This window comes from Chrysochloris asiatica, unplaced genomic scaffold, assembly GCF_000296735.1.
Source record: "Chrysochloris asiatica unplaced genomic scaffold, ChrAsi1.0 scaffold00065, whole genome shotgun sequence".
Taxonomy (NCBI): domain Eukaryota; kingdom Metazoa; phylum Chordata; class Mammalia; order Afrosoricida; family Chrysochloridae; genus Chrysochloris; species Chrysochloris asiatica.
This window is the reverse complement of record NW_006408583.1, coordinates 14966579-14979143: the sequence shown is the minus strand read 5'-3', so window position 1 is coordinate 14979143 and position 12565 is coordinate 14966579. Positions and strand designations below refer to the sequence as shown.

Below are 12565 nucleotides of genomic sequence, written 5' to 3'. Positions count from 1 at the left end.
CTGACTCGATGGCACCTAACAACAAACAACAGCAACAGAACATGATCACCCGAGAGTTCATTGTATGGCAAAATGGCCATGAAACCTAAACACAGATTATAAAAGAATGAGATTCAGAAAGGCAAGGTTAGACACAGCTCTGAAGGCAGAGCTCCTGGATTCCAGTCTTGCTCTTTTGCTTCAGTATCATGGTGAACAAGCCTCTGTTTGTTTCAAAGTCCTCAGTTTTCAACTGCAGACAAAATGAAATCAAAGAGTGGCTGTGAGGATAAAATTAATTAATACATGGTAAAGCAGACAGTCCCGGTGTGGCATTGTCGGATCAGCACTAGAATGCAAACCACGAGGCCAGCAGTTGAAATCCACCAGCTGCTCTTCAGAACCATTATATAGGGTCGCTAATCTCCGGTAGCGTAGTGGTTACGAATCAGGCTGCGAACCTTAAGGTCAGCAGTTTGAAACTACCAGCCACTCCGTGGGAAAAGATGAGGCTTTCTATTCCTGTAAGGATTTACACCCTCAGAAACCCTGTACTCGGGTTGCTATGGGTTGGAACCGACTCGACAGCACTTAACAACAACAACAACAACAACAAAGCAGAAGGTCAGGAAAAAGAGGAAGACCCTCACAGAGATGGACTGACACAGTGGCTGCGACAGTCCACTAAAACAGTGTCTCCATAGTGAGGATGGTGCGGGACCGGACAGTGTTTCCTTCACTGTACCGAGTGCTAGGAGTCCAAACCAACTCCACAGCAACCTAACTACAGCAACAAAGTGTAAAACAAAGCTTTGCTACATAGTGTTGTGGGTGTTAAGTGCCATTGAATGAGTTCCAACCCAAGTGATCCTGTACGTTTTTTCCGAGGCTGTAAATCTTTACTGGAGCAGAAAGCCTCATCTTTCTCCTGTGGAGCAGCAGGTAGTTTCGAACTGCTGACCTTGTGGTTTGCAGCCCGATTCATAACCACTACACTACCAGTTTTAAATACCTTTATTACTATGATTATGATTACAAAATAAGTAAGATAAAAAATTCAATCTGTAAGACAAATCAGCAAATGTGTGCCCTAGTCCCCTGGCCCTATTATTTATTCCTGTTATTCTATTGATTATTAAGATAAAGCACCATTTCCCACCTATAAGCCTGACAAAAATTTACTTAAAAAATATCTAATGATGTGGGGGAAAGGGTAGAAGGGAAAATTGGTACATCTACCTTGGAAACCAATTTGACAACTTCCAGGTGTGGCACTGTTGGATAAACATTGGACTGCTAAGAGCAAGGTCGGCAGATCATACCCAACAGCTGATCTTCAGAAACCCTACACAGGGTCATTATGGATTGACTGGAACAAACTCCACGGCGCATCACCACTATCACCACCATATATGGTTGTTACCATCTTTAGAGATATTTCTTAATTTTCCAGTTCAAAAGTTGTGCCTAATTCTTTCTCTTAATTGAATTCCATAATGACTCCCATGCTCAGCGTTTTCTCTTTTGTTTCGTTATTATTGATCACCATTGTTATTACTGAAAATGCCTACTACCAATGTGTGAATGTCCATGCTGTGCCGGGCACTGTCCAAAAGCAAAACCAAACTCACTGCCAGCATCTCAATTCCAACTCATAGCCACCCTGTGTAGGGTTTCCAAGGATGCTGCACTGTGGTGGCTTGTGTGTTGCTGGGATGCTGGAAGCTATAACACCAGTATTTTCAATAGCAGCAGGGTCACCCTCAGTGGGCAACTTTCAGTGGAGCTTCCAGACTAAAACAGACTATGAAGAAGGAGAGCAGACTATTTCTGAATGGCTAGCCACTGAAAACCTCAAGAAAATTGGCAGAACACTGTGAGATACGGTGCTGGAAGATGAGCCTCTCTGCTTGGAAGACACTCAAAATACAATGGGTGAAGAGCTGCCTCGTCAAAGTAGAGTTGACCATAGTGACATGAATGGAGCAAAGCTTTTGAGACCTTTACTTGCTGATGGGGCATCATTCAAAGTAGAGTCACTTGTCAATCCATCTCATTAAGGGTCTTCCTCTTTTTTCTTTTTTTGTTCCACAAGTATCAAGTAGTAACACAGTCCTTGAAACCACACCCTTTTCCTTTAAAGATTATATATACAGAAAGTAGGAGGAAGACAGAAATTGTCCTTACCGCTGGGGCTGATTCCAATTGCTGTATGCTGCATTTTGAAGTTCACTTTCTTCTCCTTCTCCTTCCTCTCGCTCTGGTAGTTCTGGAATGTCTCTGTCAAAGAGTTACAGGATGAGGATTCAACCATTCTAGTAAAATCCCACACAGTTGTCTTCTATCTACTTCACTGCTGGTTTAATGTAGATTACCATATACATATTTTACAATGGGAAAAAGAAATGCTAATACAACCAAGCAAACATATTATGTTAGAACCAACCTACCGTAACTTAGTCTGGATATATAGCTGAACACTAAAGAATCTTTAGTCTATTTCTTCCCTGATAAAACACAGAAAAATTAAGAAAGATGGTATGGTCAGTGTAAAAACAAGAACTCCAAAGGAAAAAAGTACTCGACAAGCATCTTAAAGGCCTACCCGTGCAAGAGGTATAGAACCAATGTATAGGTTGTAAGTATGCACAGACAAGGTCCTCGTCCTTAAAAAGCTTGAATGACCAAGTATGCCAGGAAATCAGCATCTCTGCTTCCTAAGGATAGACAAAGGCTTTTCCTTTAATTATTGAAGATGAAAAAATGCTCATGATCCAGCTGTAGCCCACCTAGAAGAGCCACCCATGTATGCTCAATGTCACCTTTCCATTTCTGTAACAACTCAAGTTTTCCCAGATACTAAGCATATAACAAAATACGTCCAGTCTACTGCCTGAAAGTAAATGAAACTGTAAATTAATAACAATATAGAAATGTTTTGATTTTCCAAAAGCATATGCACTGAAATCAAGAGCAATGATTGACAAATAGTAACAACAACACTTTGTTTTAATCAAAGAAATTGCAAAGGGAATAGAAAATAATTAAATCAGCTATACCACGTTATGTTCTTAGGGTGTTGGTAAAGTCATATTTCTCAGAAAATATGTTTACTTAAAAGGTCAGACTCAACACTGTATATACATCATAACCCTAATGCTTTATAGATAAAATTTTATATTGAAATGAAAAAGCAATACGAGATTAACAATGACTATCACCCACTGGCAGGATTATGTATTTTTTTTTTTTTAATGTGTTTTCATCTGAAGAATTTTCAATATCCACACCTACTGTTTTTCATCAGGAGACCTGGAAGTATAGTGGGTGATGATCTGGGCTGCTAACCACCAGGTCAGGAGAAGTTTGAATCAACCAGTGGATCTGTCGGAGAAAGATGAAGCTTTCTGCTCCCATAAAGATCTAAAGTCTTCAAGACCCTATACAAGGTCGCTATGAGTCAGAATTGACTAGATGGCACATCACCACCACTACCACTACCACCACCACCACCACCACCATTCCTTTTAATGCAGGAAATGCTATGAAAATTCTGATTTGATAAATGTATCATTATTTCTTTACCGAAAATTTATAACTTATGTGCTCAAATGATATCCATTCCACCATGATGGGAACACTGAGTACTCTCAAATTTTATGATCATTAGAGACTAAGATTAGAAATCATCCAACCCAACAACCCACCTGTGCTGGAATGGGCTTCCTACCATGTCCCAGCAGGTACCTGTCCAGACCTTCCTTGGAGGCCTCATTCCTTCTTTGAGCTGAATGCTACACTTTGTTTTTGTTTTCAATGCTGTTAGAATAAACTAGATCTGCCTAATGCTTCTACCCAGGATTCTGGTGTGGCGCTGCAGCACAAGCACTGCACCCGATGGTCAGTTTGAACCTCAAGGTCAGTAGTTGAAATTCACCAGCCACTCCTTGGAAACCCTATACAGGACCGCTAAGTGTAAGAATTGATTCCAAGGCACTTAACAACCGAAGTAACAATGTTTCTACCCAGTGTTTGAATTTCCCTCCTATGAACACTGAGGAACAGGGAATGGAGTCTGGCTATGTCTGGAGGTGAGGGAGGGCTTTGGGTAATGACTCAAAGAGGAAGATTCTGAAAACAATGACAAGGAGCTAACTAAGAGGCCTTCTGACACCCCAATCCACAGGAAGTTAAGCACAGAGGTGAAAAGTGGGCCTAACCTCCTGAAGAGACAACTAGACAGAATGTGGTGGGAAGCAAGCCAGGAAGACAAGAATGAACACGGCCTTGGAAAATCTATAGCAACTCTATTGTTTAGAGTAGAACTGACGCTTAGGGTTTCCAGGGTTATCAAGCATTATGGAAATCAACTAGCTCATCTATTTTCCTCAGAGCGGAAATAGGTCCAAACCAACACTTAACCCCATGCACCAGCAGGGCACCTTCAGAACTTGAAAAGAGCCCCATAAAACATGGAGTGACAGATTCTCGTTCCTCACATCTTAGCTGTGGGAGACTATCAGAACCCTCTAAGCCACAGTGTACCTACAACTCGCACAGGTCCTAAAGGGCAGAGTAGAACTCTCCCAGAGGGTTTCTAAGGCAGCGATGTTTGTGCAAACAGACTGCTACATCTTTCTCCCATGAAGTGTCTGATGGGTTTAAACCACTGACATTTCAGTGAGCAGATGAGCACTTTAACCACTGCTCCACCAGGGCACATTATCTGTTACCTATAAGACAAATATCCCGAAGACTTAGTTCCCCCAGTCTCTTTAATTGATTCCATAACCTTGAGTCCTTCCTTAATCTAGGTGTGTTTTCTAAAGGTGCTGAGATGATTTTTGACATATTTTACACCTGTGGTATTCAGGACTCCAGTGTCAGGTGGCCACCTTGGAGGAGCAGGAAGGGGTGTTCTCATCCTCACTCAGCCAAGACTGAATTAGATTCCTTTGCTCCTGTGTCCGATTGTTGAATAACAATGATAATAACTGGTTCTTTTTACATCTGTGTTTAGGCATCTAATGAAATAGCAGATGTGAGATCCGAATGAGGCTGTCTTAGTGAAGCCGGGCTCTTTGCCTCCAGGTTGTGCTGCCACATACTTTTGGTAGTGGACACTTGAGCAAGTCTTGCTTCAGATCCACATTCTCAGGCTTAGGTCCTGGACTGGTCACAGAGAGGTAGCGTTCAGCGATTAAGAGCATGGGCTTTGGAGACTCACTGCTTAGACTGTAACCTATATTAGCTAGAGGACTTTAGCTAGTGACCCAGCCTCTGTCCACTACAGATTCCTCCTTTGTGAAATGCAGACTGCCTCCTCGTGGCTTTGTTTTTGCTTGAAGGCTCCATTCTAGTAATAGGCAATCTCCTTTCTCTGGTGTCTCAGCCAGTCACAGCATAGCACAATGCAGTCCAGGCCCCTTGCTGGGCTGGAGGGAACACTGAGCTGCAAGTAGCTTTGTTCTCTAATAACTCTGAATCCCTTCAAGATCTCAAAATTTAAAAAGAATAAAATGTGATTTTGGAGTATTCTTTAAACATAAGTAATTTGAAACCTATTTTAGAGGGACAATGGAATGCTTACTTTTTACTATTTGACAGACAGTACGGGAAGCAATGATCAATTTAGGCCGTTACTCTAAATATGGTTAACTCTATAGGAGAGGGGCTGAGTTTTGTGAATACTCCTGTTTTCACAAAACTTTGTGAAGCTCTGAAAGCCTGGACATGCCTTCCCCTGACTAAACATACGCTTCCCTTCCCTAACACTCCCTGTAAACAGCAGCTGTGGCTCTGTGCAGAGAGAACAGTGGTGTGGTATGTCACATGGTAAAGGGCACCACGGTGCCCAGGAATGTTCTGATAACCTCTGAGGAACTGTAGTAACACACCAGGACTCCACATCTGTATGGCTGTTTTTATTAAGCGCCTTTGAGTCGATTCCAACGAATAGCGACTCTGAACAGAGTTTCCAAGGAGCAGCTAGTGGGCTTGAACCGCCGACCTTTTGGTTCCCAGTCCAGTACTTATCCTACAGCGCTGCACCAGGATACTCTGGAATGACTGTGGCTTGTATTGATGTTGTTAAGAGCCGTCGAGTCGATTCTGACTCATAGCAACCTTGTATAGGGTTTCCAAGGAGCGATTGCGGGTTTGAACCACTGGCCTTGCAGTCCAGCATATTGTCCTGCAGCATCACACCAGGGCTCCAAACACTGAAATCTATACGCCAAGGCATTGAGCTCGCATTCTCCATGAAAGTAAAACAGCCATTACAAATGTTTCTGACTATGTGTGTATGTTAGCAAAGAAATGAATAAAATTTCTGAAGATGTTTGCAAATATTTATGGAAAAAAAAAAGTATAGAATATAGAACTATATAAATTATAGTTCTAGAAAACTAATGAAATAATATATCTGGAGTGATTTATCCAAACTCAGTATGCTAAAGTAGAACTGAAGATGATTTCAATTTCCTGGTTTGAACTTTTATATAGTTTCCCAACTTTCCCCACTCTCTGATAAATTACCAGCTAAGTGATTGGTGGAGAACTGTCTTTCAAATCTAGGAGACAGAAAGGAAATCAGTCTTCCACTTTGCTCCACTCCTCCCTGACCCTGGACTCAAAACTCTCATTTGTAACTGGACTGCGAACCACAGAGTCGGCAGTTCAAAACCACCAGCTGCTCCTTGGAAACCCTATATAGGGTTGCTATGTGTTGGAAGCGACTTGGCAACACTTAACAACAACAACATATGACTTATTGAGTCATGGTGTGGTGCTGTAGGACAAGCACTGCACTGCTAACCACAAGGTCAGCAGTTCAAACCCACAAGCAGCTTCTTGGAAACCGTGTCACTATGAGTCAGAACCAGCTTGATGGCACTTAACAACAATAAATATGACTTATTAATGATAACAACGTTAACGGTTCACTTACCTTTCAGTGAATGAAGAAAATATATCCAGTGACATCATTCCTCCAGATTGTTGTTCCACGCTTATTCTGAACTCTTCCAAATGTTCTGCAGGCACATAAGTAATTCTGGAACAGAACACAACCCATGACACTAAAGAGAAGTCTCAAGTTTTGCTTAGCTGTTTGGGAAAACTTCCAAAGTTAAAGTATATAGTTTCTTCATTTCTACTTCTTCAGACACCAATTTAAGCAGTTTTTTCAACATAGAATCCAAATTTCAAAAGGATACAATCTATTCTATATAAAGTGGTCTATATGCAAGAATACAACAGAAATTACATTTTAATGTCCTGCTGATAAATTATGCACTTACCAGATATCATATAGGGGTGAAAAGCAGCATTATTTATATTTCTCAATGAGAGAACTAAGGGTAACATTTGGAAATCAGGAACATCTATAAATCTTTACATTGGTAATCATCAGGAAAAAAAAGCAAAAACAACCACATTAATTTTGTCCAAAGATTTCTGGGTTCCCGAGCAGAAGCAAATTAAATGCACTCTATTAAAACTCTGGATAGCCAATATTATTTCACATTTTTCCTTAATCCATAATTGATTATAGACATTAACAAGCATTACTGAAAAGCGTGTTAGTTCTATTAAGAATACTCAAGTCTGAAGTCCAATCATTATAAGTTTATGGAAAATCTCTCTTATACATTCATATTGTTTCTTATAAATTCATTTTGGTTTAAAAAAGCCCACAGTTGAAACCTGAATGGTCACTTTATGAATTCAACAAGTACCAGCAGATGGCCTGTTACGTAAGACACCATGCCGCATGCTAACGACAGCTTTCATGCTCAGAAACATCTTTTTAAAATGTAGATGTTTGCTGCTATTCTAGAAAATGATGCACATCATTTATGAACTTTTTCAAGTGGACAGTTCCAACACTTTTAAGGTAAAAGAAATACTGTGCTTGTATTTTTAACTTAAAAAACAACAACAACTGTATGTATCAGAAATACAAATTACAGAAATCCTGAAGCCTACCAAACCATTTATCCAGAACTTATATGAGGGGACTTGAAAAAATTTGCGGGAAAATGGGCTTAAAAGTTTTTGGAATTTATCCAAGAACTTTCTGAAGCCCCCTTGTGCAGTGTGCAGTACAGCATAAAGTCCATAAAACACAGTAAGACAATCCGTACTGGAGGACGAAGCTGGAAGGCCTGTCTTTCATAAGGTCATAAAAAAGAAAAATTGTGCCAGTGGAATAATATTTACTGAGTGTGTGGGGTGAGAGGGTGGCTATAGCTTCAGATATACTGGGTATCCCATAAACCCATTCACTGTGTGATGTCAGTTAGGTTTGGAAAGAGAAGACAGGATTCCGTGAGTCCTCAACATCACTGAAATGCCCCATTCTCCACCACAAGGATGTCACTTCATAGGAGACGCTTGTCCACTAAGGAACACAACATAAATGAAGGAGATGCACCCCAGCCACTCCTGGTTACCTAGGCCGGCCGAATGCAAGAACTCTTTGGAAGTTTCATGCCTAGTACGAGGAGCTTTAAAAAATGAAGAAAAAGCCCAGTGCCACAGATTTAGGATAAGGCTAGGTGAGCATGTCACTCTATTTTAACTATTATTTCATCTATTCAGTGATAAAAACCACTTAAGTTGCTTATAGTATATATATTCAATAGTAAATCCACCTTTACACCTTCAAAAGCAACGAGTCAAAAGGAGTACATTATGCCTACAAAGAAAATGATATTTTTATGCAAGGAAACATACAAGCTAAACTTAAAACCTCAAACCTGAAAAGCCTATACAAGAAAATGGATAGCATTTCTGAAGATGCAGTAACAGTACCAACTCATAATAAACAAAGCCTTAAGAAGAAAAGGTTAGGAAATGGTATGAGGCTGGGGGGTAGCTAGAACGCAACAGTGAAAATAATCATCAGTGCAAAACATTTGATTTTTAAGTTGATTTGAGAAAGAAAAGATGTTTCAACTGCAACCAAAATTGAAGATGTGCAAACCTTTTTCGGATATTTTAGGCAAGGGTAAGAAAAAGCAAGGAAGGCATTCAATGAGATGAAACAAAATGTGTAAGAACTGGTGGATATCAAACTGATGATCTGTTCTGTAATCTTTCACTCAATTCACAACACAAAGCAGAAAACAACAACAAAAAAAGGACAGTTTTCACAATGATTTAGCTTTATCTAGACAGTGAAGCCACAGTGTCATCATCCCACAATGCAAGAGTACGTCCAGAACAATCCTAACATCCTCCTGGTCACATAGCCCCACACACCCTCCGGAGCACCAACACTGCATTACGGAATGTGTAAACACACTGCGGATAGCTTAGGTGAGAGCTCTATGAGACATTCTGAAAAGTAAACTGACCTTTGAACACCATTAGTGAGGCCAAAATGTGATACAGACATGAATCCAGAGGTTGTGTCTGCACATGCAGACAGGATCTTGCCCTTACAAAGGAGCTGTAAAGCTTAGGAGTTGAAAAATACGCTTTTCGAATGACTTCACCATCATCGGTACAATGAGAAAATGTAACCATCCCACAGTTCTGTTGGAATTTATGTTCTTATGTAAATGCAGGAGAAAAAAAAAAAAAAAAAAAAAAGCCCAAATGTATATAGTGCAACTATATCTTGATCTCACTACATTGGATGTTACAAAAACACGAAATGGTTTTCACAGACAAGTTGTAACATACAGCTATAATCAGCTTTGAATCACTGATACTCACACAAAAGGGGGCTCGATCCTCAGCAGGTGCTGCAGAAAATCTAGAATGTAAAAGCATACACTGCGGCATCTTTTTACAATGGTGTTAACAAATGTCAATGTCTTGTGCTGAATGTGAGATGCATACATATGTAGTTAAAAGTGGGTGCTCCTGGTTGTTTTTTTTTTCTTTCTTTCTTTCCCCTTTCCACTTCCCTCCCAACTACACCTCCCCCAGAAAAGCATCTGCTCTTTACTGGTGTCTATGGCAGTGATTATTAACAAGAATGGAAAAATGTAACTGCAATCAATCTTTTATTCCTTGATCAGGAATTCATCCCACACTTTGGGTTAAGGCAGGTGAATTCTGATTCAGCTCGGTAATTATCTGGCAGATGTTAGAAGCAGCTGCTGTTAAGTGCAAATCCCTGGCTATTATTACAGAAATATAAGAGCTCCTGGCAAGGTGGAGTGAGAAGTAAAACAGAATGCATTCTGGTGAGGCTTCACATCTGGTTTTCCATAGGAAATAATGAAACCTGGAACTTAAACTGGCTGTTCTTGAACTCTTGGAACTCAAATTATCCACCCAGGCAAGCATAAAAGCACACACACAAAGTTGCTAGCAAGCGATTGTAAATGTCAAACAAAGAAATCCAGTGCATTGTCTCAACAAGCATTGCTTTTCCTAAAGCCAATCAGTTATACATCTGAGCCATTAAGTATCTTTTCTTTTACATGTCTACAATGTACTCCTCCACCCTTGCCTTGGATGAAGCTAGATTCATCACAAATAATAAAGAGAAAAGAGATGTGGAAGTAGCTGAGATCCAGGCAATGACTACAAAGCTCCACTGGCCAGAGGCAAGGCTAGGGATCCATTCAGAATAAGGAAAGGACTATCTTTTCCTTTAGGGGTAATAGCTTCCAATATAATCCTAAGCCTTTGGCTCATCAAAAGCAAGTAACAGAGAGGAGACAAGGTTAAAAACATTTCATGCTAATTTCAGGAAATATGCTTCACTGGTCAACCTAAATGCCAGACTATTTTTGTTTTGTCATTTAACACAATCTTCTTCAAAAAAGATTCTATAAAAAATGATGCGTGTTTCTTTCTACCACTTATCCAATGAGTCAAACTCTATAAACACACTGAATCAGAGCTGCAGTAAGACACTTGGGAAGAAATAAATGTGGTGTATGTGTGTGTGTGAGAGAGAGACAGAGAGAGACTGATGGGTTGACTGACTGGCTGAGTGATTTCCCAAAGAGGAAAGGTTGTAGATTTTCTTCTTTCTCACTTTTGTAAATATAAGATTCTACAATACAGCTATTTTGTCTCGTGAGATCCTGTATCAATTATTTCTCTACAGTAATCTAGAATACCTTGAGAGATCCTTTAATGTCATAATAAAGCCTCTGTCCACAGGAAATTGATAACTTCTGGTACTGAATCTGAGAGTAAAAGAAAATGAGAGAAGGGGGTGGGGGTGCTTTCTGGGCTTGATAGATGGAACATAGAGTACCTGAAGACTTCTTTTGAGTTGACTAGATGAACGACTTAATGCCATATGAATGACACAGTGGTCTGAGAGCTTGTCATTTTTTAATGTTCTGTAGTGCATTCAAAATAAGTTAACAATAAAGGCAATTAGAGTTCCAAAAAGTGGGTGAGACTACTATTGTAAAACAGACACTTGAGGGGGATAGAAAGGAATATGAGGAAACATGATTATAGAAAGCTTGTAAGCCCACCTTCAGCCTATACCTGATTGAAATACCTAAAATGGGTGCTAGAACTTGCCCAGTGAAAGAGGCGTCCTGCAGAGGCTTTGTAGGGTAAAAGACCTTAGATGGAATCCTGATCCCCATCCAGAACCTTCTGAGATGGGAAACTCCCACTTGAAAAGATAAGCAGACCATCTTGGAGCAGCTAGTGGAACAGAAGATACTTCTTCAAAGAAAGACCAGCAAGGACAAACAAAAACAAAAATGGCAGTCTGATTGTCTACTACAAGAACAACCAAGCTATTCGCTGGGGAGCCATCAAGGAAAGCAATCAAGTCCCTTCAGGACAAACCCTCTCTCAAGACTGAAACTCAAAGGGAATACACAAGCAAGCATGAAAGCTTGCTGGTGACCACGTTGGTCTACTGGTGAGAGGAAGTGGAGGAAAAGCAGCAATGAAGAGGTGGGCTGAGTCTGACCAAGTTACATAGACCCCCATCGACCTGGAGTATGGTGAGAGCTGGTAGGCCCAAAGTACAATGAGACTTGGGGACTCCTGAGCCCAGGGACAAGGACATAGCCACAGAGGGCTAGAGCTGAGAGTGAAGCATCCAGTTGATATGAAGTGAGGAGATATGCACAAGGGCACCCAAACTTACAGACAGTGCCCATTGGATCTAGTTTCAAAGGCTGGATGTTCAGAACCTGACTAGAGGAATGAAAAGAAGAAAAAAAAAAAATTTATTTTCTTCTTTAAAGAAAACAAGTGTAAATCGCTACAATCTGATGAACTTGACCTATGCTTATTGATGTAGTAGCTTAAAATAACAACCAAGAGGGAAAGAATTGTTACAGCAAGGATCATTCCCATCCCCTCTGTACACAGGGTTGATAGGGATAGCAGCTTAGACATTGGCTTCCTAAAATGGGGGTTGGGGTGTTTGTAAAGGCACGAAGTGACTGGCTTATAAATTTTCAAGAGGGAGTTTAGATTCAGAATGTGTGGGGTAAGGTAGAATCCCCACTGAGTGGTTTACATATTGTCTAGACAGGTCTGGTGAAAAGAGATGGGGACAAGACTCTCATGATTCAATAGTGAGTAATTGCTCTCATGACTAATTGTGATTGTCGCAACTGTAAAGGTAGAAGTTTTG

The 12565-nt window shown here is 40.4% G+C and overlaps 1 protein-coding gene across 1 annotated transcript in view; it reads right to left on the bottom strand.

Moving 5' to 3' along the window:
- Positions 1-12565, bottom strand: part of MPDZ (multiple PDZ domain protein) — a 236534-nt gene that overhangs the window by 76991 nt on the left and 146978 nt on the right. Inside the window, exons 21-22 of the mRNA XM_006864508.1 lie at positions 6929-7033; positions 2167-2259 (exon numbers count right to left, since the gene is read on the bottom strand). Of these exons, the coding sequence (XP_006864570.1) occupies positions 2167-2259; positions 6929-7033 (198 nt within the window). The remainder of the gene's footprint in view (positions 1-2166; positions 2260-6928; positions 7034-12565) is intronic.